Below are 23,166 nucleotides of genomic sequence, written 5' to 3'. Positions count from 1 at the left end.
CTATCCCTATCCTTTTTTAACCCATAGAGCTGCCGTTTGTCTCTCTTTAACATAACTACGTACGTGTACAACACACGATTAAAAATTCAGTCCCAGCCTGAAGTGAGGTTATCTTAACTCAGCGTTCCTTTTAGATGATTTTTTAAACAATTCAAATAATGGCATTGAGCACAATCCAGGTTTTGTCGAAATCGTTCGTTCAGTCCCATTTACCGTTAATTTCCACCGGTCTTGCGAAGTTTCATAACTCTCCAACTTCATACGCTTGGAATAAGGACAAGAAAGAACCGTCAAAGTTTATAGGCTACAACAAAATAATTTATCCTCCTCAGTCGCCAGATGAGGTCCCGCGACCCGCCGTAAGTAACTTTAACCTGATTGTAAAAAATGTATCAATTGTACCCTTTTGTTAGTTTGTTTGTCATCAAAGATGTAATATTAAGTACAGTCCTTGGAAAATGTGGTACATTGCGTGTTTAGTTCGCGGTATGACCGTAGATGAAGCAATAAAACAGTTAAAGTTCGTTGTGAAGAAGGGAGCTAAAGATGTTCGCGAGACAATTGAAGAAGCTAGAGAGCTGGCTGTCAAAGAACACAACGTCGAATTCGCGAGTAATTTATGGGTCGGTATGTACTCTAGCTCTCGTAAAAACTCGTTTTAATCGATGAATTTCAGCTGAGTCGCTCGTCAGTAAAGGTAAAGTCATTAAAGGCATAAGAAGACATTCGCGAGGTAGAACCGGTCTCGTCGAATACTTCCATTGTCACTACTTCGTTCGTCTCGAGGAGGGTAAACCCCCGAAACACTACTACCAACATGAACCCAAAGAACCCCAGCAACAACTAGAGGACTGGTTGCAACAAATGCGCCGTAGAAAAATCACCAATTCTTTATAATTAAGTAGAACTAAATAAATAAGTTAACAATTCGGGTTTAGTCATTTCTCTTTTGTATTTCTGCACCATCTCCTGGATTTTCAACCGCCTCCGGATGTGCGGCGGCTGATAACTATCCGAATCTAGCCGCCTGCGCCGCGCCATGTTGAGAGCAGTGTGTCTCACGAGAGGCCCCAAAGCGCGCCTGCTCAGGACCATACCGTCGATGAGGGGAGACGCCAATCCCACACGCCCAGACGGGCCCTGCAGGTGCACCCTTAACAACCCCGACGCCATCAGGTGCAGATAGATGACCAAAACTTCGCCGCTCTTCGATAGGGCCCCCCGCTCCAAGCCAGTGTGCATACAGTTCAATAAATCATCTGAAAAAGACACGCCATAATGACACATGTCAGTTTTGACACATGTCAAATCTGTTTTACCGATTGGGAGATTCAAATGGTCTTCGAAACTCTCCAACCACACCACCATTATTTTTGTGTTGGTGTGGGGGTGGAGGTTTGAACGGGGCCCAGAACGTCGCGGTGGGACGGGTTGTTTGTCCAGTTCGAGACTTAGAGCTCTCTTGTCCTTACCGCTGGTCTCCGACAAGCTTCTTTCGTACCAAACTGCAACAAGGGAGTGAGGAGTGGAAACTGGCAACTTTCAACTTACATGACGCGTTGAATGAGGACTGTTCTGACGGCGGTTCGGAAGTTTTGACGGTGGAAGGCACCACGAAAGCTATTTCCGAGCAGGCGTCCGCCCAGTAGAGAACATGCGAAGACCCGTCGTAACTGGTGCTGCGAGCCGAAGTGGAAGCTTCCTGTGGGGACACTTTCCAACTAGTCGAAACATGACCGGTCCACCCTTCACAACTGACATTTAGTTTTGTTGGTAGCAAGTTGGCAACACTTCCTACCTGGATGTTTGTTAACCTCGACTGGCCACCCCAAAGTGTGTATGAACTCGAAGAAACAGGGAGAGATGCAGTTTTCGTTTCGTACATTGTTTACGATGTCTTGGGCGTCGACTTGTTGCGACTTGACGTAAAAAATGTGGACCGTGTCGCAAGTCCTGGGACTCAAGTGGTCCAAAACCGACAAATCTTTGCAGAAATCTACCGAACTACTGTCGAGAGCTGTGAGTGCCGGCGCTCCGTCTGAATTCTCTTCGTCTCCCAAAGACAAGAGACCGAAGTGAGACAAGAAGAGTCTCGACGTCTGGAAATCGTGACAGACTGGAGGCGGCGTACACTCTAGCGCCACACAATTCGATTGCGTGGCGGCGAGGTTTGCCTCAACTGTGGCTTGTCGTTCGATCAACTGCACCAACTTGTTGGTCTCTTCGTTGACCTCGTCGTCTTGCGCTGTCACCGTCTCGAGGAGCGGTATCGACTGGTCGCTACAACACGCCGTTAAAAAATAAAACAAATTATTACGACGCCACCTACACTTTGCACTGCGTCACTCTCTCCACGCTCTCGGGGAAGTACTTCTGCTTGACTTGCGGACAAACGGGAGTTTCTTGCATCACCACCGGCCTACCCGGATTCGGTGCGTGGCACTTGGTCCCGGATCTGTGCCTTGGGAGATGCCTCAACTGCATGGTCCACGCGTGCCGACCGAACGGCCCCCGGATCAAGATCGTCACCGTGGGTTGCGGATCCTGGTCGTTCCCGAGCGGCTCCTCCAGGAGCGCCAACATGACCGACCCTTCCGTCACGAAATATCTAAACCTCTCGACCGCCGTAGCTTGATCTGTGCAGTTCGTGGGCCAAGAGTTGCAGTGTTGCAACAGGGCGACTTCGTCGAGGAGGGACGAGATGGATTCGGGGCCGCACTCGTTGGGGAAGTACCCCACTTGTTCCAAGATGCAAGTCAGGAGGTTTTCGGCGGCGTCTCTGACCCGCATCGACGCCGGTTTCAACTCTTTCTGTTCTTTCATTTTGACGTTTTCGCCAGGTTTGCCAACGGATTTGGTCCCGGAGACGCCCAGTTCTGCCACTTCGAGGACAGTCGTCAAGCAATCTTTGTCTCTGAGCAGGTAGGGGTGTTCGAGAAGCCACACCGAGCAACACTGGAACGCCGCCACGATGGTCGAGTGCAGGTCTTTGGAGTGGGCCGGAGGGGGGCGCGAACACTGGTTGACGATGTAGTCGCAGAGCCACTTCACGGCTCTCTTGCACTCCATCGCGTCTAAAATGTGTCAACGTCGCCGTTACCGGAGCCGAATAAATACTTTCTCGTGTTTATTAACCTCAAAAGACTCACTAGAATACATCCAAGATTTAACCGTGCCCATTTTATGCTTCCAAGTGTTGAAATTTTTAAGTTATGTGCATTTAAATTCATTTGTTTCGGAGACTTAACGACAAGTGAGAATGCAAAATGCAATTTTGGCGGATGCGCCGGTCAAGGGTAGATCACTATCCTTCGACTACTTAAAAAGTGAGGTTAAGGTTATCTTCAATACTTCAGTAGTTTTTGCTTCATATGGTTGGCAACGATAATCTAAATTCAAGTGCCGGAACGGCAAGCAACCAATTTTTGTGGGTTTAAGAATTACTGCAATCAGCACAATCACGTTTACGCGCATTAATTTGTTATAGTCGCGTTTTATATCAAAAATTCTTTCGATTTCGTGTTTATCCATGTGATTTGACGATTTTTGACATTTGACAGTTTTGCAATCTCAAACGCAACTTACGCTGCAACAATTTTGAAAAATTTACTCAAAGGAGTGGACGGATAGTGATGCCCCCAGGTAACATTCAACAAAATCAAACAAATTACCTGTCAGTTTTCTGGCTGCTCAAAAAACAATATTTTTTTTAATGCAAGTGTTGTATTAAGTTAGAATGCGTGGAGGTCTAACCTGACTCCTTGATGTGGATCCTGGCGAGTCCTGAGAGCAGCTCGAGCGCCGCCAGCGACACGTTGAGGTCGGTCTTCCAGGAGCTGATCAACCTGTGGCAGACCAGATACGTGGCCCTGACGAACAACGCGTGCGCAGAATCTACAACGGGAACAACAAGTTGTCTCGTGTTGTTTACGGCGGACGTGTCAAATCATGATACAAACATACCTATCGGCAACAAATCATACGAATCAACAGGGCCAAAATGTTCGGGTGAAGTGGAACGTTCATAGCTGCTAGCCATGCTCATGGTACTGGCAGTGTCGGACGCTACATAAGCCACAAACCACAAGCAATGCAAAAGAAAAAAATCATAAGGTAACGGCAAAACAATCGACGAACACGTGAAACATGAAACATGGTGGCCGAAGCGTCGGTGACGGAAGTAATTAAGTACCTGAGCTGAGCAGATTCGACGAGGTGTCGGTCGGGGGTTGCGTCACTTGTTCGACCTTTTCGTAAATCGAAGAGTCCTGCACGCACAAGAACAAACTGCCGAGGAGCATGTGGGTGTTTTGAGGGTCGGTCTCGATCTGGAGGGCGTTCATCACCAGGTTCATCAGGCGGGGTTTCAACTGGGCGAAAGTTGTGGGGCGCTCGGACGACCCTGCAAGCCCTCTTGCACAAATCGAACAAAACACAACCGCTTGCTTTACCAGTATTGATCAAGTCTTTGATGGTGACGTTCTGAAAATGCAACGGGAGGACCAGAATAGATGAGAGGAGGTGGATCGAGGCTCGTCTCAGCTCGGTCTTGGACACGCTCGAATTCAGTTTGAGGTCCTTGTCGGGGAGGACGATTTCCAGCGCCGAAATAAAAACAGGGACCAGGACTCGGATCCCGTCCAGGTCTAGGCGGAACAGGTCCGAGGAGTTCATCAGGATCGCGACCATGGTCTCGCCGCACTCGCGATTCGGCGGCACCCTCAACCCCTGCTGGACCGCCAAGTAGAACCGAGCCAAGTACACCGGGAGGATCTCTTCGCCGGTTTTCTTCGCGCACATGATTCTACACAGAGTGCCCAGAGCCTCGGCTTTGCCGCTTTCGTACTTGTCGATGGTCAACGTCGAAGGTAGACTTGGAATGTCACTGATGGAGCTCGGTTGCGAATAGCTCTCCATCAAAACTGAGCTGGGTCTCTTACCCTGATCGTGTTGCTGCCCTGAAATCGGTAACAACTTAAATGGGAACAGCTGAAGAGGAACTGTTTTTACTGTGGTGGAGGTCACAGCCGAGGAAGGCGGCTTCGAACAGCCACTCCCCAAACAAGTGCAAAATACTGTTACATTTTGGTCTTCCAGGAGCTAGGGGGTTGCGACTCTCGTTCCCGAACGACGTCAAAGCTTTAAGAAAAACTGTTAAGTTTTATTTTTCTTCTATTGGTGTACTTACAAGAAGCGCTCGAGGCTGACGAGGGCCCCGAGTTGGGAGCCGACGCCGTCGCTATCGCAGAACTCCTGCTGGTCGTCAGGCCGATCAGAGACGACTTCGGAATCCCTACAAAGGAGCCGATGGTGAAAATGAAGAAGTGGAGTGCGTGACGGATGTTAAAAACACAGACTAATTCTAACCCTTAGAGACAGAGGATGGTGCCACACTAAAACTCTTTGCCAATCTGCGCTGAGTAGGAGGAGTAGGAGTGGGTGAGTAAGTAGCAGAAGTTTGATTTGGTGCAGCTTCTTTGCTCTTATCTGTGCTGCCACCTGTTATCACAGTTTCCCACCAAATAGCCTGTGCTACACCTGAACCGATCGCAAGACAAAACACCAAAAAATGAGACTGTTAGCGAGGCGTGACACGTAACATTGAAGGCTTGCTACGAACCGAGGAACGCGTCGACCTGGCCCGCTATACCCTTGATGGCCTTGAGGAAGATGAGAGGGAGGGCTTGGAGGCACGGGTGCTGGCAGGGGTCGTTCACGTTGTCAGTGCTGATCGCGAACTGGAGGAATTTCTGCGTCTGGCTTATCACCTACCAAACAAAGAAAGCTTACGTCACTTCGTACATTTCTGTTTACCTCGGGTTTAGTCAGACTGATGGGGTTGCCAATGGTGTTCAAAAAGCGGTACCAGCTCTGGGCTATACAGTCATTTGACATTCCATGCGTTATAAGATCGTCCTCCCCTAAAACACCCCGTTTAGGAGAAATTTTGTTTTCTTGCAAGACGTACCGATCTTCAGCTCTGGAAACGAAGGTCCATACATAAAAGCCAAAACTTTCGACGTCAGAACGAGATTAACGCGGTTCCATTGTTCAATAAGAGCGACTCGATGTCGCCAATTCATGCAACATTCCCTCAAGGTCTTCCAGAGAGGAGGTGAAGGAAAACATTGAGCGCACGCGATGAGCCATATCTTTAAAAAAATTGTCAAGACTGTACAAGGTCATCTAGAGTAGAGCTCTACCTCGAACAAAACACTGAGAACTCTTTCGCAGAGTTGATCTGCGACGTCGTCTTTCACTGTAGGTGGCGACAGCAGAGTGTCATTGATCGCTAACAAGAACAACAACAAAGCCTCCCAGGTCTCCCTTTCGAGAATTTTAGACTCATGAGCGATCTGCTGGAGGGTGCGGAGCACCCTGTGACACAAAACCGCCTGTCTATTGATGGTGTCAATTCCTAAATCACAAAACTCATTTAAAAACTGTAAAACATGTTTTTATTTGACATAACCCAAAAAAGATTTGTTATGTCACACTAGCGCCCTCTACGACAATAAACATCCAATTACACCTACCCAACTCCTGATACAAAAACGACCAGTCTTGCAAAATCAACGTTTTTATTAAAATAATTACGATCGCGAGTGGCGCACGCTTACCTTCGCCCTTCCTTGGGATAAACAAGTAATGTAGGTGCGCTATAATTTTGCGGGCGTACACATTCGGATCTTCAGTGATGGGTTGGGGGACGCACACTTTCGGCGTCAGCAGCGCCGACAGCCACTCGCAGTACACGTTGACGCAATCTTTGATGGCCTCATGTTCTGAAAGGGGGAGTGACAGCCCGAAACACAGGACTTCCATGCACCATTGCACCTGAAACGGCAATCAAACACGCCTAAAATGACGCTTCAAGTAATGTACCTCTTTGTCTGTGACCAAGGGGCTCGGTTCCGGGGGTTGGCTTATTCCTAAGTTGCTGGCGAGTTGCCGCACCACCCCCAAAGTGACGTCTTTGCTTGCCACCAAACCGAATTTTTCTAATACGCTCTGGTTCTCGTCGCCGCTGTTCTGGAGCACGAGACTTAGCGAGGTCCATTCTGAATACATCCCCTTGTTCTCGTTGCTGTCCTGTGATTCTTACGTTACGGTACGCATTTTGGTTAGTGGAACGTACTCACTTTCAAGTTCATACGATTAAACAGCCCCAAATTCATAAGCACGTTTTATTTGCACACGGTTAACAAACAACTATCGATTTTATTTTATTTTAAAACGCCATGGGGGTGTCAACGTAAACATTTTTTCCAAACGTCAAACACCTGTCAAATGTCAAACATAACCTTGAATATTTATTTACGTTTGTACAACAAATTAGTCCATATATGCTAGTGTACTTGTTTATTTTCTGTTTACTGTCACTTTTGTATAATATGAAAAATCAAAATATTTACTCATTTGGCGTGTACACGCGTACAAAATTTAAATTTTGGCAGGACGTACCAACCACGATACCAACCTAAATTCAGTTTTGTGAAATGTCACAAGAGTCAGCTGTCCATTTTGTTATGTCAACAGGGATGAAAAACTGGGTCGCGTGCATAAATAAACTGTTTATTAATTGAAAGAGTAAGTAAAAGCGACAAGTTTGGTCAAATTTAATAGTATTATGTCAGAGACCTTCAAGTTTTTGTAAATAGATAACCTCAATGTATCGCAAGGGTTAGTGCCGATTTTTGTGCAAAAACCACGATTGTCGAGGATCAAACACTCTCCAATTGCGTGTTCTGTTTGTTCTAGTGGACTTTTGAAATTTCAAGATGAATATGTCAACGGCGACTCCGCTCCAGCCCCTCACTGTAAATATGATCTACTTTTAAATGGTTGCTGCACGTAGATGTCGCATGAAAACTGTAACTGTAAATATTTCTTTCCTCCAGCACTCAATATCCAACACTTTTTTGGTATGCTTTCAAGTACTAGATAACAATTCTTGTTACATCACCGGACAACAACATGACCTGTTCAATATCGTGTATTGTTGGCTGCGACCATTGTCGCGAACCGAACGGCCTTATCACGACAGTTGAGCAGGTTAAGGCGATTAAAAAAAAGTCATGTTGCAATTAAATATTTGGGTGATTGCGTTATCACGGGTCAAATGTCAATACCACCGGTTCAAAATTTTGAATATCACGGCCGCGAATCCACCCCACCGGAGAGGGTGAAACTCGATACTCGCCGCCCACGAGATAGCCGGCGTAGCAACACCGGCATTAAACATCCAAAGGCTTAAATAAAATCTAAAAAGTGTTGATTAATTCCGAAATTAATCGATGAAAATATTTCGGCAGATGAGTCATGTTTTTTGGTAGCGCGCGTTTGAATTTACGCAATTTTTCAATTGGTATCAGCGGCGTTTTATTGCAGACTTGATAGCCAATCACACGTGTTGAATTCTTGTGGAATCAATTTTTTTAAATTGTGATAAAGTTCGTAAACAAATACGGTTTATTGGTGGGGTGAGGGTCAGCCTGAATTGTGGCAATTTTAAAAGAGACGAGCGGGCAGCAATATCAGTAGTACTCCACCACGCTGACCCTTATAACATAGCACCACCGACGACAGTCGTGACGATGAAGAAAGAATATGGCACCATCAACTCCGGCGACTACGTGAGTGTTTGAATTTTATTTTTGTTGTTGCAATTTGTTGTGTGTTTGACGGGCGCAGACCCGCCCTGCTTGCAATTTTTCAAACCATTTCACCGACATCTGCTGTTTCCGCTCCAAACCATCAACCCTCCCAACCCCTTTTGTCGACGCTATCCGGCACAATTTCGCATTGTTCGAGGAAAACTGTGTCAAATTCCGTTGCAACGACATCTCTGGAAAATTTCCGCTGTCCTGCCACTATCTCTAACAGTTTTGAAGAAATTGACATGCAACAGCCACCCAGAGATAAACAAACATTTGTAGATAACGAGCAAATTCACGCGTGGGGCATTTTTCAACCTGATTCGGTCGTTTTGATCCAGCTTGCGCAACCCTTTGACCTACAAATAATTAATCTAGGCGACGATATTTACCCCAAATCGTGATTGTCGCGTCCTGATTAGTCGGTTAACAACGTTATTCTTGTGATTTTTGACGCAAAAAAATAAATGTTTTTAAATTCAGCATCAATTTGTTATTCGGATATTACACAGTTTCAGCTGGACAAAGTTTATCGGAAATGTTTTACATTCATTATGTGTGATAATGCGAGAGGAAACTTACGTTTCGATAAAAGAACTTTTTATCTAGTTTGTACATAACACAATCGCTAATGGTTTACTTTGTGCAATGTTTATGATTTTTTTCATCAAAACCTCCAAATATGGACAGTTTGATATTTTTTATCAAAACATTGGTCGCTCACGGTGACTGGAAGATTTTGTTGACCTCATTTAAAACATTGATTAATCGATAAACCCGCATCTCAGCGTTTAACGATTCATAAAATGGTTCGAATCTATTGTCTGTCACGTGAATTGCGTGTTAATGCCTCGAAGGGAAATCATGCAAAATTTTAATTAATCCAGTTATTTGAAGAAGGTCGAGGATAAAGGAAAATACTGCTGTTGATAACCTTTGCGGGAGATAACTAAGAAAACGACTCATTAGTTGAACGGGTGTCAAAGAGTGACCCAAACTGCCGAGTCCGAACTGGAAAGATCCGGTCGTTTATTCCACTAAATAATTAAATCTGAAATTTGGAAAGTTTTCGAAAATGAGGTGATTAACGTGACAGATTTGGAAGTTAAAAAGTGGAACTGTCAACTGTCATCGAGGACGCGTTTACAATATCAGAAAAATGCACAATGCACACAACATTGTTTTACGTAAAGTATCGATAATTTCCGTGTTTACCCGACAGTGTAAACACGATTAGGCGAAAGGAAATAAACCGGAGTTGAGTAAACAAGAAGGGAAAAAATTAGTGGACTCGGAGGAATAGATTTTATACTGATGGCGCTTGATTGGCCGATTCAGTTTTAAAAATTAATTTCAAGCTTGTTTGAAGTTTTTATCCAACGAGAAGAAAAAACAACAGTTTAAATACGATTAGACAAAAAGAAATAAACTAGTTGCGTAAACAAGAAGAAAACATTTTTTCACGTTTGAGTGGAACTCAGGAATGTAAATTTGTTTCAAAATCAAAAATCCACCAACACTGCATTCTACCTCGAAAATACAACCGACAACGTCGTCAACTTTTGTTTTTAGTGTTTGCAAGTGTCAGAAAAAAGTGGGGTTATGAAAGAAAACTGTTGACAGTTGTTTAGGTCGTAATTCATGATGTTTTTTTATTCTCATTTTATTATATCACTCAAAAGTTATGATACGGTAGTTACCACCTTTTTGTACATAATAATTATTTTGTGTTACGTAAATAAACTCAACAGTTCAATGTCAAATTTTGGCGGGAGGTTGGGCCCTAGGGTTGGGCCAACTCAAAAAATGAAACTTATTCTAGGGATTTCTTTTTTTCTGCCAACATAATTCAACAGGTGATGGATTTTTGATTTTGAAACAGATTATAGATATTATAGTGATGATGCTTGGTTCCTCATTTATTTGATGCGCAAGATTTAGCGTGAAGGGAGGGTTTGATGAAGCAAAGTGGGATAAATCCGCTAGTGAAGTCTAACAATTAACAGATTACTTTGATAAAAATTATTTTGAAAGAAGTAAATAAGCGAAGATTTTGTTAAAAAAGTTCAAAACCTTGTACCTAGTTTTGTTCTGTGTATAATTTTTTTACATACCTACTTTCAAGGATATGCAAATACATTATATTTGTAACTCTGCGCGATGCAGTTCTGTCGTTTTTTTAGAGACAACACGTCATGAGATTATCTAGACGAGGTTTGAGTAAAGCTTCGAGATAACCTGATATTTTTTAACTGGTGAACAGTTGTTTGACTAAACAATTTAGACCGTGACAACATCTTTAGCAGTGTACTTATTATCTACATTAGAATAAATAACGCGGAGGACGTAATATTTTGCTATCGGTAATTTCCATTATTCAAATTAGAAAACCCAACACAGTGTTAGTTGTATTTTATTTGTCAGTTTTATCTGTGCTACGAAAAGATTAACAAGTGCAAGTGGCCCCGTCGTGTGATTGCAATGTAAAAACCATCTGTGTTGTCAGAAGTCCGATCGAAAAACAACCTCCGCAGTCAACATAAATAAGAAGTGTCAGACTTGCTGTTTCCAATGGAAAACGCTGAGACACTGCGACGGCACTCGGCACTATCACACCATTCAGATAACTAAAATAAAAAAGATAAACGCGACCTCAGACGTCAAATAATCGTGTAATAATACGCAACGTATTTAGGATTTCGTTGAGGAATTTCGCTTTTTATAAACAGGTTTGACCAGCATGTCAATAATTTTTACAACACATTAAAATATTTAATAGCGCTGTTGCAAAACAAGCACCGATCTAACGTCAATTGTTATTGAAAAAAAACCTTATCTCAGGCTAATCCGCCATAAAAACGTCGATAAAAGTTTTGGTAAAATGTGTAATCGCTCCCCGCACACGTCCCCCCATCGCGTTCAACTCTATTAATAAAAATGATACGAAAGGTAGAGTTACTCAATATGGTTTACTTCCGTGGTTGCTAAAGTGGTTTCGTTGGCAGGAATCGAAACTGTTACTTCCGAAGGGTGCGAGGAGCGACAAAGACGAGAAACTGCGGTTGTTGGAGAGCGATGCCGTCGACAACGTGTCCGTGGACTTGGAGAACGTGGCCTCCGGGGAAGACTTCTCCGAGGATCCGATGTTCAACAGGAAGCTCGAACACCCCACTTCGAACTTCGACACGATGATCCACCTCCTGAAGGGTAACATCGGCACAGGAATCTTGGCCATGCCGGACGCGTTCAGGAACGCCGGATGGGTGGTGGGTCTGTTCGGGACGATGCTGATGGGGTTTGTCTGCACCCACTGCATGCACATGCTGGTCGCGTGCTCGCACGAGTTGTGCAGACGAACCCAGAAGCCGTCGATGAACTTCCCGGAAGTGGTGGAGAACGCGTTCAAGACGGGGCCGGAGGCCATGCAGAGGTTCAGCAAAATCGCCAGGTAAGCAGTCAAACAATTGAATTATTCTTCACCCTTCTGGCATTCTTTTCTGCGGCTCCGGCGTCACAAAAACAAGGGATTTTACCTTTATCGGTTGGCATCTGTCACCGAGATCTTGATCGTAAAATTCAAATGTGTTGCCAACATAACAAATCTTAAATGTTTTAATGTCATTCATATTTGTTTCAGGACGCTGATCAACATCTTCCTCTGCATCACCCAGTTGGGCTTCTGCTGCGTCTACTTCGTCTTCGTTTCGGCGAACCTCCACGACGTCGTCAAGCACTACTTCTTCGACATCAGCGTGCACTGGTACCTCCTGATGCTGTTGGTACCGATGATCCTGTTGAATTTCGTCAAGAGCTTGAAGTATCTGACGCCGGCGTCGTTGTTCGCGTCGATCTTGACCTGCAGCGGCCTCATCATCACCTTCTTCTACATGCTGCAAGATTTGCCCAACACCTCGACGGTCAAGGCGTTTTCCACTTGGTCGCAATTACCGCTCTACTTCGGCACGGCGATTTACGCCTTCGAAGGAATCGGCGTGGTGAGTTTGACCGATCTCTCGTTTGAACCTGTCTCACAATCTTTTCAAGGTTTTGCCTTTGGAGAACAACATGAAGTCGCCGCAAGACTTCGGCGGCTGGACCGGCGTCCTCAACACCGGAATGGTAATAGTCGCGACGCTCTACACCGCGGTGGGATTCTTCGGTTACTTGAAATACGGCGATCAAGCGGTCTTGGGGAGTGTCACTCTGCTGCTCCCCCCGAACGAGCTGTAAGTCCCCAACCATCTCCCTCTTGACTCGTTAGTAATTTTTTGTTCTGTCAGGTTGGCCCAGTCGGTTCGTTTGACCATGGCGGTTGCGATCTTCTTGTCGTACAGTTTGCAGTTTTATGTCCCGTTCAATATCGTGTGGCCTTGGGTCAAAGCACACTTCCATTCGGAACATTCCAAGAGGTTGGCCGAACACGCTACTAGAACAATTCTAGTATTCGTGACGTTCGCCCTAGCAATCGCGATCCCCAATCTGGGAGCTGTCATCTCGCTAGTCGGAGCTTTCAGCAGTTCCGCGTTGGCGCTCATCTTTCCTCCTCTCATCGAGATCATCACTTTCTGGCCCGACAAGTTGGGCAAGAACAACTGGATCTTGTGGAAAGACATCGCCATCGTGCTCTTCGGCTGCATCGGGTTCATAGTCGGCTCGTATGTCAGTCTGTTGAATATCTTGCACCCCGACGTCTAAATCAATCCACCCCGCAACAATCTCAAGATAATAATGATGACAATAACTTTATAATCCTGACCAGCTGTCATTATTTCCGTTCATATTTATTTACATTCTTAACTTTATTTGTACATATAATTTTAAGTATTATTAGACGACGGTGAGGTGTGTAGCACCCCGTTCCTGTGACATCAGTATTGCGAAATTGTATAAATCATGTAAATATTTTTTTATGTTTTTATTACATTATGTTTATGTATATAAAATGAGAAAATATATTCTATGTTTACCTTTAAATCGTTTTAATTTTTAAAACTATAATCAGACAGATTTATTCTTCTACAAATAAAAAGAGTTGCCCAACTTAGACACATCACATTGGCAATGCCGCTCAGGCACTTAAAACATTATTGAATCGCGTCCAGAAACTCGTACGTCAGAGTGCAGAAAGCTTTCAGCTTGCTGATCGTACCGTGGTGGCAAGCTTTCGTCAGGTTGTGGCTCAAATCGAAGGGGTCCTGGATGCAGAAGGGTGTCAAACCCCGGAACTGTTCGCCGTTCTCGCTCTGTATCCTCTGCACGTAGCTCTTCATCTCGACTGGTAAACTCTCACCGTTCGGTTTGTCGTTGAACCACAACTTCGGAATAGTGTTTCCCAGCAAGGGACAAACGACCTAAAACAATCGATTAGCGACTGGACACTCGACAAAACACCGAACAAACATTATTCGCGTAGTCAAATTTCGAAAAGTAGCAGAAGAAGTCTCGCAACAGCTGCTTGACGGTTGAGGTGTAGGGCTTGACGTACTCTCGCATCGCTTCCAGCGGGACAGTGTAGTTTATGGTGTCCCAGCCTGCAAATACGAATTAGTCGAGTGCGTCGATCGCTCTTGAGGTGTTACCGTCGATGACCAGAGACTGAGTAGGATTGTAATCTCTGATGGTTTTGACGGACAACAAGTAGCCGCCGGTTTGCAAGAAGAAGACGGCCATCAAAGCCAGACCGTAGTTTGTGATGTGTTCGTTAAGCTTGCAGTGGTCCGACCATTTTTTAAGCAGTAGTATGAAAGGCTGAGTGATTGGTTGCAGATCTATGCAAAATCTGGAACCGCATTTGTTAAAATAAAATCGGAAGAAGTGTCCAGATCACCTCAAAAACTTTGTATTCTCGACACCTAACCCGTGCCTGAAAGAAATGTCACAGTCCAGTTCGGTATAGTTGTGGTGCATCTTCACGATGGGGGTCCTCGCCGAGGGTATCGACACCACGTACGAAAAATCATCTTTGTTCGACTTGATCGCCTTGCTGACCTTCTTCACGAACTGCTCCTGGCTGACTGGGTCTTGATTCCTCTCCCCCAGGTACATGTCCCCGGTGTCCATGAAAACGTCCAAATCGCTCTTCTGAAAATCAAGCGCATAAAATCGCCGCGTCGGTGACGACCGATCGTCTCACGTTGTTGCCCAGTCCCGAGATCCTCGACCCGAACGGGTACGCCTTGCAGTTGGGGTAGTAGAACGCGAGGGTGTCCTCCAGGTCGCCGCAGCACTCGTTCATCCATTCCTGGCAGTGGAGGACTTGTTCCGCCTCGACTTGCAGTTTTTGTGCTTCGTCTTCGATGAAGGCGTTGGATTTGAAGAGTCGTTTCACCGAGAAAGGCAACTTCACTTCTGTAACGGCGAGATTAGAAAGGGGGTCGATTTTGTTGTGGGGGATTTGGACCTTTGGCCCGGCCGGGTCTGCCGCCGCGCGACGATTTGTGCCGCGAGAGGGATAAGTTGTCGCCGAAGAGGACCGTGAGGCAGATCTTGCACTCGTACTCGCACACTTTGGCCTTCCTGTTCTGCGAGAGGCTGTCGTGTCTGCGACAAACGAAACACTAAAGTTTAGTCGATGGATCTTTGCCGTTGAAGTGATTTATTATTTTTCTTGTTTTGGGGATAGAGCAAGATGTAGTAAAAATAAAATGACGTCACATAGGTTATTATAAATGTTTCGTAACATCGGTAGTTGGCTGTGATTTATAATGTACGAATAGAATTGCCGCTTATGATTTTGTAAATTTGACATTTGACAGTTTGCACTTGTCACTGCAATTTTCATAGTTTATTAATTTTCAAAGTGATAATTAAAGTACACATAATTTGGCAGCAAAAGATTTTTTTCAACACATCAGTTTACAGCAGTAAGTAGTGAAGATTTTGTTGACATCTAAACGTAGGTTGACACTTTTTTTCTTTAGCAACATGCAACAACGAAAGTAGTTTGTTTATTTCACATTTATTGTTAATGTCTTATTGTTGAAATATTCAATGATGATAAATGGAGTTATCCAATGTTGACTTGTTGACTCGGTCTGTGCATACTGCATTGTTTTTTAAAATAAGTTGGTTTTACGTGAATTTGGGGTTTTTGTGATGGTTTTTTTTAAGGTTACACATTACACAAAACGTTAGTTTATTAGAGGCAACAGCAGAAAGCGGATGTGTTGTGGAAGGCCTAAAAGTGTTGTGTGCGAAGTTTTATGTAGTAGAAACAAGGTAAGTACGAAATTTTTAGATTATCTCTATAAACAAGTGCCTTGAGAGGCCTCGCCAATATAAATCATTTCAAAATATAACCTTAAAAATTATTTTGCTTTTACGCCACAACGCGGAAGTAAAATAGAAACATGTTTTCTGGTTCGTTTTTTCGACACGTATTACAGCCAAAAACACAACAATTTATTTTATCGGTCTTATTTTTGGCCATTTTTAAATAACAAATTAAACCGGCTTGAGTGTGTCTTAAAATTTTGCATACAATTCACACCAGATGTCTCAATGATAGCTGGAATCGCCAATACCTTAAAATGTTCCAATGTTCTAAACCAGACAATTTCGCAACTATACATTTTTTGTGCAAAATAGGTACTTGTTTTTATCATTTCACGATAAAACTTTAATCGTATCATTTTTTTACTTTAAATTATCATCTTGAAGCCACCACATCAATTTACCTTGAGTATAGTACAGTTCCATTATGCAATGTACTGCAAGCACGTAGTGAATATTTATTATTTAATGCAAAGTCCCAATCAAAATCAACCTTTATCAAAAGAAGAGGGCATTTGGAAAAGGAAAATAGGAGTATAAAATAAATTTTTAAACTGTTACCTAGAATAGTGTCAAATTTCTATTACAATAATCAAAGGCAAAATGACAATAAAGCTTGAACGACATCGAATTTTTCAAAACTGACATAAATTTGATGTCCCACTTTTTATGCTCCCGATAGTACAGTCGCGAGCAATAAATTTTGGTCGTCAAGGTTATTCTTTGACACCATACACAATGGAAACTGCTCTAGTGTGAAATGAGCATAACCTCTAATAAATTATGTTTGTCTTGTCTTATCAAGATCTTGTCAACTTTTTGAAAGTCACAACTGGGTTGCCACCCTAGCTTCTGACACATCTGTCTCTATCAACGAAATAATTTTTACTCTGTTAAAATACGATATTGGCGCCATAATTTTGAATGTTTAGAATACAACTTTGACCATTTTTTTTATTAACGTTTTATCGACATTGGCAGGCAAAATTTTTATTTTGTGGAAGTAGCGGGAAATTTCAAAATGACCTTGACGACCAAGATTTAATGTTCGCGACTGTAGGTGGCAAATTTTACTGCCAACAAAATGTAAGAAACATTATATTAGAAAACAGAGGGAATTATTGCACAAAATTCAGTTTTTTCATTTTAAGAACTTATCAATAGATTTATCAAGAGAGCCAACAAAAATTAATCGGACTGGAGTATTTTTGAACGAACGTCTGTTCTAGACACAGTTGACGTTTTATTCACACATTCATAAATTTAGTTTTTGGTTATGTGGGCTAAGTAACGACACGTGTGTTCCAAACAGCCCAGTCCAACGTACACAATTTTTGAACGGTTATTTTGTAATTTGTCCTTCACAAATTGCTATTCTTCTTTTATCATTATTGTCATTACATGACATTATAAAAAGGTGTTCTTTGAAAAAAAATTTGTAATCTGAGTTGAACTTTCAAATCCTTAAACATCCGCAAAGAAATTCAAGTATGTATTATCAGTTCGTCGAAATGTAACGGTCGGATAAAGGCGTAAATAATAATTTTTATTTATATGTCATTTAATCAACAATACTGACAACATTCATTCGACATTAAAATTTTAAGATTGTACTTTTTCCTACTTAACACAGTCATAATTATTACATATTATTATCGAATAGTCGGCATTCTGTTTTTGTCAAAACATAAAAAAAAAAAAAAATTAATAAAAGATGATTAAAAACGGGCAAAACAATGTTTCTAAAATTTTCTATTGTTTGATCATTTTTTGCGTAAAACAATAACGTCGAGATAACAGTTGCGCAATGTCATTGATAACTGTAAAAAAACTGTAAAAAATGTCAATTCGTCTTGACTGTCCGATTTACGATGCAAACAACTGTACAGGTAATTTATGGAGAACCGAGTTTACCTGCGAGGAAGCCTTACCTGTTAGGCCCTTTGATGAAGTGTTCCTGCCAGGCGTCCTCGTCCTTGATGTGAATGTTGCAAATCTCGCAGAAATAATTATACTTGAGCGGGGTAATCCCCGACAACTGTCTGTGCTGGGTGTTGGAAACGTGACTCTTCATAAGCACCGCATCGTTCGCAAAACTAATCTTACAAATGTTACAAGTGACCGATTCTGACCCCCCCGTGAAGAACTTGAGATGGTCCTTGTACCTCGGGGGCAAGTTCAAACCGTCCGCCTCCACGACAAACTGAACAAACTCGCATTTCGGTTGTCCTAAAAACGCCCCAAATCTTAACAGCCCCCGTCAAGATTTTCCTCTTACCAGCACCGTTCGCCTCGCTTTTCTTCTTCTCCTCTTTGCGCGCGTGGTTCACCACGATGTCGTACACCTCGACTTGCATGTCGATCAAATAAAAATCGTTCACCTTCCCCTCGGGCGAGTTGAATATCTTCAGCACTTTGGTCTTGTGCGTCTTGTCTTTGATGTGGTCGACGACGGCGCCGTACTTCACGAATTCCAGACAGAGCAGACAGCGGGAGAGGCTCGCGCCGCCCACTTCGGGGACGAAGTGCACCTGGTGGGCCTGGTAGCTGGGCTCTTGGCTGCGCCAGAAGTCGTGGTATTGTCTAAGAGCACTTGTGTTCACTGCCGTCGAGGCGAACTTCAAGTGGCGCTGGCCGGACACGTGGTTCTTGATGACGAACGGGGTGATCTTGTAGACGCGCCCTTTGGACATCAAGCTGCACGGACAAAGAAGACACACACCCCGACCTACGCCGCACCGCTGCACTGTGTATTCTGATAAGTTATCTCTCTTGCGCGCCGCCACTATCAGCGGCTCTGGATACAAAGCTTCCTCCACTCTCTGGTCGTAAGTCACGACGAAATTGAACTTGAAATCGTTCAGGCTGCTCTCCTGCGGTCTGGGGGGCTCGTCCAGCACCAGCTGACTCAAGTCTTCGCTCAAATCGTCGATCACCGACTCGTTTGTCGTCGTCGACTCCCCGTTTTCCACCACGTTATCCGACGAGACGGAACAACTCGAATCGAAAGCTTGACAGTACGACTCTTCCAAATGGGAGTGCGTCTGGATCGTGGTCCACGCGTTTTGCCAGGGCTGGACGTCGACGTTGTCTCCGCATACCTCGCACGTGAACGTCTGTCGCTGATTGCTGACCGACTTGTTAATTTCCGATATCGCAAATTTGAGCTTCTTCTTCAAGTTAAGCAGTAAGTACACGTACACCTCGCTCTCCGCGGGGTCGCACCGCAACAAATATAAGCGAGCGGTGCTGTTGAACCAATTGGAAAACTCCTCGATCTTCGATTTTACCTCGCTTTTAAAACAATCGCTCCACTCGCGTTTCATGTAACATTCGTTTTCCAAATCATCGATGACCGAACTGGCAAATTTTGAATTTATTTGGCTGTCGTGACCGCGAGACATGCTCGACATAACCTCACTTTCTGACATTGCGGTTAAAAAAATTAAAATCGAAACGACCACAAATTGTTACACATCACTTACGTTAGTTTAATTTCGCAAAAGGTTCATGTCGCGAAGATAAAAATATTCTTATTATAACCTGTCTTGCACAAACGTCACAACATCCGAACAGCATGGAACGATATGGTGACAACTCGGCGACGAAAAAGTCCCTAAACTCACCGAAATAAACGAAACGTCAATAACGAGAACGAGTTTATTAAAATATTAAAAATTCAATTACGTACAGATATATGAATCAAATAAATACATTCATATTTACAGTACTTCGCATTTCTATTTACACTCAAGGCAACAATAAAAAATATCTCCATACACAGGGCCGACAAAAAAAACTGTCGCCATGTTTGCGAATATAAACTACGGAAAATCTTCAAAAATAAAATTCTATTTCTGTTACAGATTTAAAATTCTCAACAATTCGTCAACAGGTAAATGATAAAAATTGTAAACTACAAAAAATACGTAAACTGTTCGCTGTTTCTTCTAACAGGACAAGTGACGTCACAACGGATTTCACGGTACGTTTGGATCTCGTACGCCTATTACCTACAAATGAACTAAAATTTCAATTAAAATTATAGAATACGCAAACTATTAAAAAAGAGACAATCGTCGTCTTAAACTTAACACGTGGTCTCAAAATACGTAAATAAAACGTCTGTTCTATGTACAAATCGAGATAAATGAGATTCAACCTGCAGACTTATTTGGTCGACTTATGGTGATTTTATTGGGTGTAAACATGTTCATTATGTCCAACCTGGAAAAAATGCAAAAAAAATCAATACTAATGTCAACAATAATAATAACGGTAATGATGATACCTTACGGTACTGGGCAGAATTGATTCGTCGAGTTTGTACTTCCTCACGGAGAGTATCGAAAGCGTCCTTAAACTCGGTTTAAAATCCAATACGAATAAATCGCTGTGGTCTATCAACCTGTCCTCGTGAGGTTCACGTAAAAATGGCATCTGAGGACTGAGGTCAGATTTAAAAAATCGAATCCGTACAATTTCGAATCGCTCACCTTGTACCACCGAAAAGAAACAATCTATCGTCGACGAGTACGCATGCTTGTCTGCGTCTCTCGCACGGTTTAGTACCGACAGTATGTACCACACTCCAAGTGCTCGTCTTGGGGTCGTACTTGTACATGTCGTTGAGATGTTTCCCTTGGAGGTTGTTGAAACCCCCAAAAATGTACATTTCATTGTTGTACACGACTGCAAAAAGAACCACATTACTCGGGAACATTTTGAACCTGGTGACTCACAAGCTGAGTGACTCCTGCGCCCGATCGGTATCTCACCGAAGACTTGTGGCCTCACCCACTTGAACGTCTCCAAGTCCAAGTACCAGAGCACGTTGGAGTAGACTTCTTCGCCGAGGAGGGTGGTACCACCGCGCCCCCCGAACAGGTACATCCTATTGTTGAGAACCACAGCCGTGTGGAAATCACGCAGGGTAGGTTCGAATCCTGGAATGCAATTGTCATTTTGCAGTGAAAAAATTGAAAGTGGGACGGCTAAAAATGCTAAACCCCACTAACACCTCAAGGTCAACAAGTGTTTATTTCTGGCACGCTCTTCAAAAGATAAATTTCAATTGTGTCCGTTCTTAAAATAGTGACAGTATAACGCAGGAAAAAAAGTTTTTCTTTCAACGTTCGCGGAATAAATCGACAAATATTGTGACACTGAACGTGAAAAAGGTCGAATTAAATAACACTTGGAGAAGCGTTACGAAATATCATGCAGATTTGCCACCAGGGGAAACTGCATAGTGAGTGTAATCAATTACGCGTTTGCAACGTTCTAGATTACGAAACCTTGTTCCATTAAGAGATTGTTTAATGCTTTCAATAAAAGAAGTTAGCCAATTGCAATCAAAATGATCTGGACGAAGATAAAAAATTAGAAAGTCAGTTGATGAGCTATTTACACAATTTTGCTTTGGCTTAAGTTAAGTTCTAAGTGTCAAGTGGAATTTTAAGTTCGCTATTTTCCTCGTTTCCAGAAATTTTAAAAACAACATTATCGCGTTGGCAAAACTTTCCTCTATCTGATGCTCGTAAATTTTTTTAACTCCATAAATCTAGATTTTGGCGTCATGGAATTGTCACTGCAAAGTAGTGATAGTAAATAACATTAAAATGTATTTGACCTAAAAAAATAAATAAATTTGAACATTTATCAGCTTTGTATGAATTTTGACCTAAAAAAAATACATAAATTAGGACAGTTAACAGTAGGTGAATTTTGAGAACAGCTTTCTAGGTCACTGAAAGCAATTAAAAAAAGATTAATCTGCTCTTGACACCACTAAAATAATGAATCTAATAATATGGTAAGGTAAGACGATAATTGGGAGATAATGACGGCGGGAAAGTTTTTTCTGCAATTCTGTATAAACGCCAAATGTCTCTGAAACATCTGGCAGCGTTATGATTGTCCCCTGATTCTTGTAATTTGCACAATTGAAAAATGTCTGTGATGAAAAGCTAAAGTTACACATTTTACCACGCAATGCGTTGCAAAATAGTTGGCAAAACAATGAAAACGCGTTAGTAATTCTTTTCTGTTAGTGAAATGTTAACATTTCACTGCCACACAGGAAGAATCTGTAATCTACCAAAACATAACCTCACTAATGCAGATTTGGTACCTTCGGTCCTGACCAGCGCCCATTCCATCTTTTTCAAATCCAGCGCGTACACCGACTCGGCAAAGGAGTCCGTTTCCTCTTCGTATCCTCCAAAGATGATCATGTAGTGCCTCCAGACGCACGCCGTGTGGCCATCCCGCGGCAGGGGCAGACACCCCGTGGTCTTGGGGGCCGTCCAGCAGTGCCACGTGGTGTCGAAGCAGAAGAGCACCCCGTCCGAGGCCCTGTCGTTGCGGCCGCCCCAAATGTACACTTTATCACAGTAGACGACGGCAGTGTGTCCGTAGCGTTTGTAGGGGAGGATGTCGTCGTTCTCGAAGTAGGGCAGGTCGCTGACGGGGTGTTTGGTCCACCGGAAGGTGGTGGTGTTGAGGACGTGGACGTCCATCGAGGTGTAGATTCGGGAGTTCTCCCCCGTGCAGTAACCCCCGAAACAGTAGATCTTGTGGCCGTGGCAGACCGCCGCGTGGTTCACCCTCTTGGGGCCGCCGTCCAGGTGCGCGATCCACACTTTGCTCATGTCGTACTACGATTCGGATTTCAGAAAGTGAAGAACTTGAACTTCAGAATTTCCATTCTTCATAAATATTTATGGGGTTCATGTTAATACAATAGCGGTGCTTTTGCACATCCTGTTTTGTCAATAAAACGACACTGAACCGGCTGGGGCGCACTGATTTGACGGGAACAATAACTGCAAACAACTTAACCTCACCTTGCACAAGGACTGTCCGACTCACAATTGTTTATCCCCGACCATCAGACAAAGATGAAACAGAGCTGCCAACGGCACGGACAGAGAGAGACTGTTGGCGCACCAATCGTCAAAGCAAAAATCCCAAATTTCGCGAACGCAACTCGACTATTGTTCCGCACCACCACTTCTGCGGCTTCTTGGTGCATTATTTTCATTGGTCGGACTATTTTTATTCGAGCTAATTTAGTTTTTCTAAATTTCACATAATTTACGCCCGCTTGCACTCCCACAGCCAACTACACCGACCATTCTTTTGTTTATTTTTTGACAGCACGTCAAAACTTTCAATGAATTTTTCATGTTTCCTTTGACGCCAACGCGTCCTCCGTGGGTCGCTTTTCAATAAA

The 23,166-nt window shown here is 43.4% G+C and overlaps 5 protein-coding genes across 13 annotated transcripts; 2 read left to right on the top strand and 3 right to left on the bottom strand.

Annotated features, from left to right (window-relative positions):
• The first annotated feature begins 72 nt into the window (after nt 1-72).
• mRpL22 (mitochondrial ribosomal protein L22) lies at nt 73-929 on the top strand. The gene is made up of 3 exons (XM_069050898.1): nt 73-359; nt 414-627; nt 677-929. The coding sequence occupies exons 1-3, from the start codon at nt 159-161 to the stop codon at nt 895-897; spliced, it is 636 nt and encodes a 211-aa protein (XP_068906999.1). The 5' UTR covers nt 73-158; the 3' UTR covers nt 898-929.
• On the bottom strand, nt 875-7,477 carry LOC138133083 (ral GTPase-activating protein subunit beta). Of its 6 annotated transcripts, XM_069050876.1 has the most exons (20): nt 7,143-7,283; nt 6,886-7,092; nt 6,621-6,837; nt 6,204-6,418; nt 5,969-6,152; nt 5,815-5,921; nt 5,621-5,768; nt 5,368-5,538; nt 5,189-5,293; nt 5,011-5,139; nt 4,452-4,958; nt 4,193-4,402; nt 3,964-4,065; nt 3,754-3,894; nt 3,672-3,686; nt 2,330-3,074; nt 1,799-2,280; nt 1,552-1,746; nt 1,320-1,505; nt 875-1,259 (listed from the first exon to the last, which is right to left on the bottom strand). In XM_069050876.1, the coding sequence occupies exons 1-20, from the start codon at nt 7,176-7,178 to the stop codon at nt 898-900; spliced, it is 4,464 nt and encodes a 1,487-aa protein (XP_068906977.1). In that variant the 5' UTR covers nt 7,179-7,283; the 3' UTR covers nt 875-897. The 6 variants fall into 6 exon arrangements, with proteins under 6 accessions (XP_068906977.1, XP_068906978.1, XP_068906979.1 ...); XM_069050877.1 differs by lacking the exon at nt 3,672-3,686 and having other exon boundaries at nt 7,143-7,477; XM_069050878.1 differs by lacking the exon at nt 3,964-4,065.
• A 2-nt stretch (nt 7,478-7,479) lies between these two features.
• Nucleotides 7,480-13,631, top strand: LOC138133088 (proton-coupled amino acid transporter-like protein pathetic). Of its 4 annotated transcripts, XM_069050890.1 has the most exons (6): nt 7,480-7,590; nt 7,762-7,820; nt 11,663-12,105; nt 12,295-12,652; nt 12,702-12,883; nt 12,938-13,631. In XM_069050890.1, the coding sequence occupies exons 2-6, from the start codon at nt 7,782-7,784 to the stop codon at nt 13,350-13,352; spliced, it is 1,437 nt and encodes a 478-aa protein (XP_068906991.1). In that variant the 5' UTR covers nt 7,480-7,590; nt 7,762-7,781; the 3' UTR covers nt 13,353-13,631. The 4 variants fall into 4 exon arrangements, with proteins under 4 accessions (XP_068906991.1, XP_068906990.1, XP_068906989.1 ...); XM_069050889.1 differs by lacking the exon at nt 7,480-7,590 and having other exon boundaries at nt 7,763-7,880; XM_069050888.1 differs by lacking the exons at nt 7,480-7,590; nt 7,762-7,820 and adding an exon at nt 7,968-8,636.
• Nucleotides 13,558-19,529, bottom strand: LOC138133085 (uncharacterized). The gene is made up of 8 exons (XM_069050882.1): nt 18,208-19,529; nt 17,861-18,158; nt 15,058-15,197; nt 14,791-15,005; nt 14,485-14,738; nt 14,237-14,436; nt 14,058-14,188; nt 13,558-14,008 (listed from the first exon to the last, which is right to left on the bottom strand). The coding sequence occupies exons 1-8, from the start codon at nt 19,358-19,360 to the stop codon at nt 13,742-13,744; spliced, it is 2,658 nt and encodes an 885-aa protein (XP_068906983.1). The 5' UTR covers nt 19,361-19,529; the 3' UTR covers nt 13,558-13,741.
• A 232-nt stretch (nt 19,530-19,761) lies between these two features.
• Nucleotides 19,762-23,027, bottom strand: LOC138133091 (kelch domain-containing protein 3). Its single transcript, XM_069050895.1, has 5 exons — nt 22,063-23,027; nt 20,672-20,875; nt 20,426-20,621; nt 20,221-20,376; nt 19,762-20,156 (listed from the first exon to the last, which is right to left on the bottom strand). Exons 1-5 carry the CDS (start codon nt 22,580-22,582, stop codon nt 20,087-20,089), a joined length of 1,146 nt encoding a protein of 381 aa, XP_068906996.1. The 5' UTR covers nt 22,583-23,027; the 3' UTR covers nt 19,762-20,086.
• Nucleotides 23,028-23,166: the final 139 nt, after the last annotated feature.

The sequence above is a fragment of the Tenebrio molitor genome, chromosome 6 (assembly GCF_963966145.1).
Source record: "Tenebrio molitor chromosome 6, icTenMoli1.1, whole genome shotgun sequence".
Taxonomy (NCBI): domain Eukaryota; kingdom Metazoa; phylum Arthropoda; class Insecta; order Coleoptera; family Tenebrionidae; genus Tenebrio; species Tenebrio molitor.
The sequence above is the reverse complement of the archived record's forward strand: the minus strand, read 5'-3'. Positions and strand labels throughout refer to the sequence as shown.

Bases quoted from the DNA above. Each gene is read 5' to 3' on its own strand.
- mRpL22 (XM_069050898.1), top strand. From the start codon at position 159: ATGGCATTGAGCACAATCCAGGTTTTGTCGAAATCGTTCGTTCAGTCC. The intron at 360-413 runs GTAAGTAACTTT...CCCTTTTGTTAG, and splicing joins ATGAGGTCCCGCGACCCGCC to TTTGTTTGTCATCAAAGATG. The intron at 628-676 runs GTATGTACTCTA...GATGAATTTCAG, and splicing joins CGCGAGTAATTTATGGGTCG to CTGAGTCGCTCGTCAGTAAA.
- LOC138133083 (XM_069050876.1), bottom strand. From the start codon at position 7,178: ATGAATTTGGGGCTGTTTAATCGTATGAACTTGAAA. The intron at 6,153-6,203 runs GTAGAGCTCTAC...ATTTTTTTAAAG, and splicing joins TTCTCAGTGTTTTGTTCGAG to ATATGGCTCATCGCGTGCGC. The intron at 4,403-4,451 runs GTAAAGCAAGCG...GAGGGCTTGCAG, and splicing joins CAAAGACTTGATCAATACTG to GGTCGTCCGAGCGCCCCACA.
- LOC138133088 (XM_069050890.1), top strand. From the start codon at position 7,782: ATGAATATGTCAACGGCGACTCCGCTCCAGCCCCTCACT. The intron at 12,106-12,294 runs GTAAGCAGTCAA...TATTTGTTTCAG, and splicing joins AGGTTCAGCAAAATCGCCAG to GACGCTGATCAACATCTTCC. The intron at 12,653-12,701 runs GTGAGTTTGACC...AATCTTTTCAAG, and splicing joins CCTTCGAAGGAATCGGCGTG to GTTTTGCCTTTGGAGAACAA.
- LOC138133085 (XM_069050882.1), bottom strand. From the start codon at position 19,360: ATGTCAGAAAGTGAGGTTATGTCGAGCATGTCTCGCGGTCACGACAGC. The intron at 15,006-15,057 runs GTCCAAATCCCC...TCGCCGTTACAG, and splicing joins CAGACCCGGCCGGGCCAAAG to AAGTGAAGTTGCCTTTCTCG. The intron at 14,437-14,484 runs GTGATCTGGACA...ATGCGGTTCCAG, and splicing joins GAGAATACAAAGTTTTTGAG to ATTTTGCATAGATCTGCAAC.
- LOC138133091 (XM_069050895.1), bottom strand. From the start codon at position 22,582: ATGAGCAAAGTGTGGATCGCGCACCTGGACGGCGGCCCCAAGAGGGTG. The intron at 20,377-20,425 runs GTGAGCGATTCG...ATCTGACCTCAG, and splicing joins TTTCTTTTCGGTGGTACAAG to TCCTCAGATGCCATTTTTAC. The intron at 20,157-20,220 runs GTATCATCATTA...CATTTTTTCCAG, and splicing joins ATTCTGCCCAGTACCGTAAG to GTTGGACATAATGAACATGT.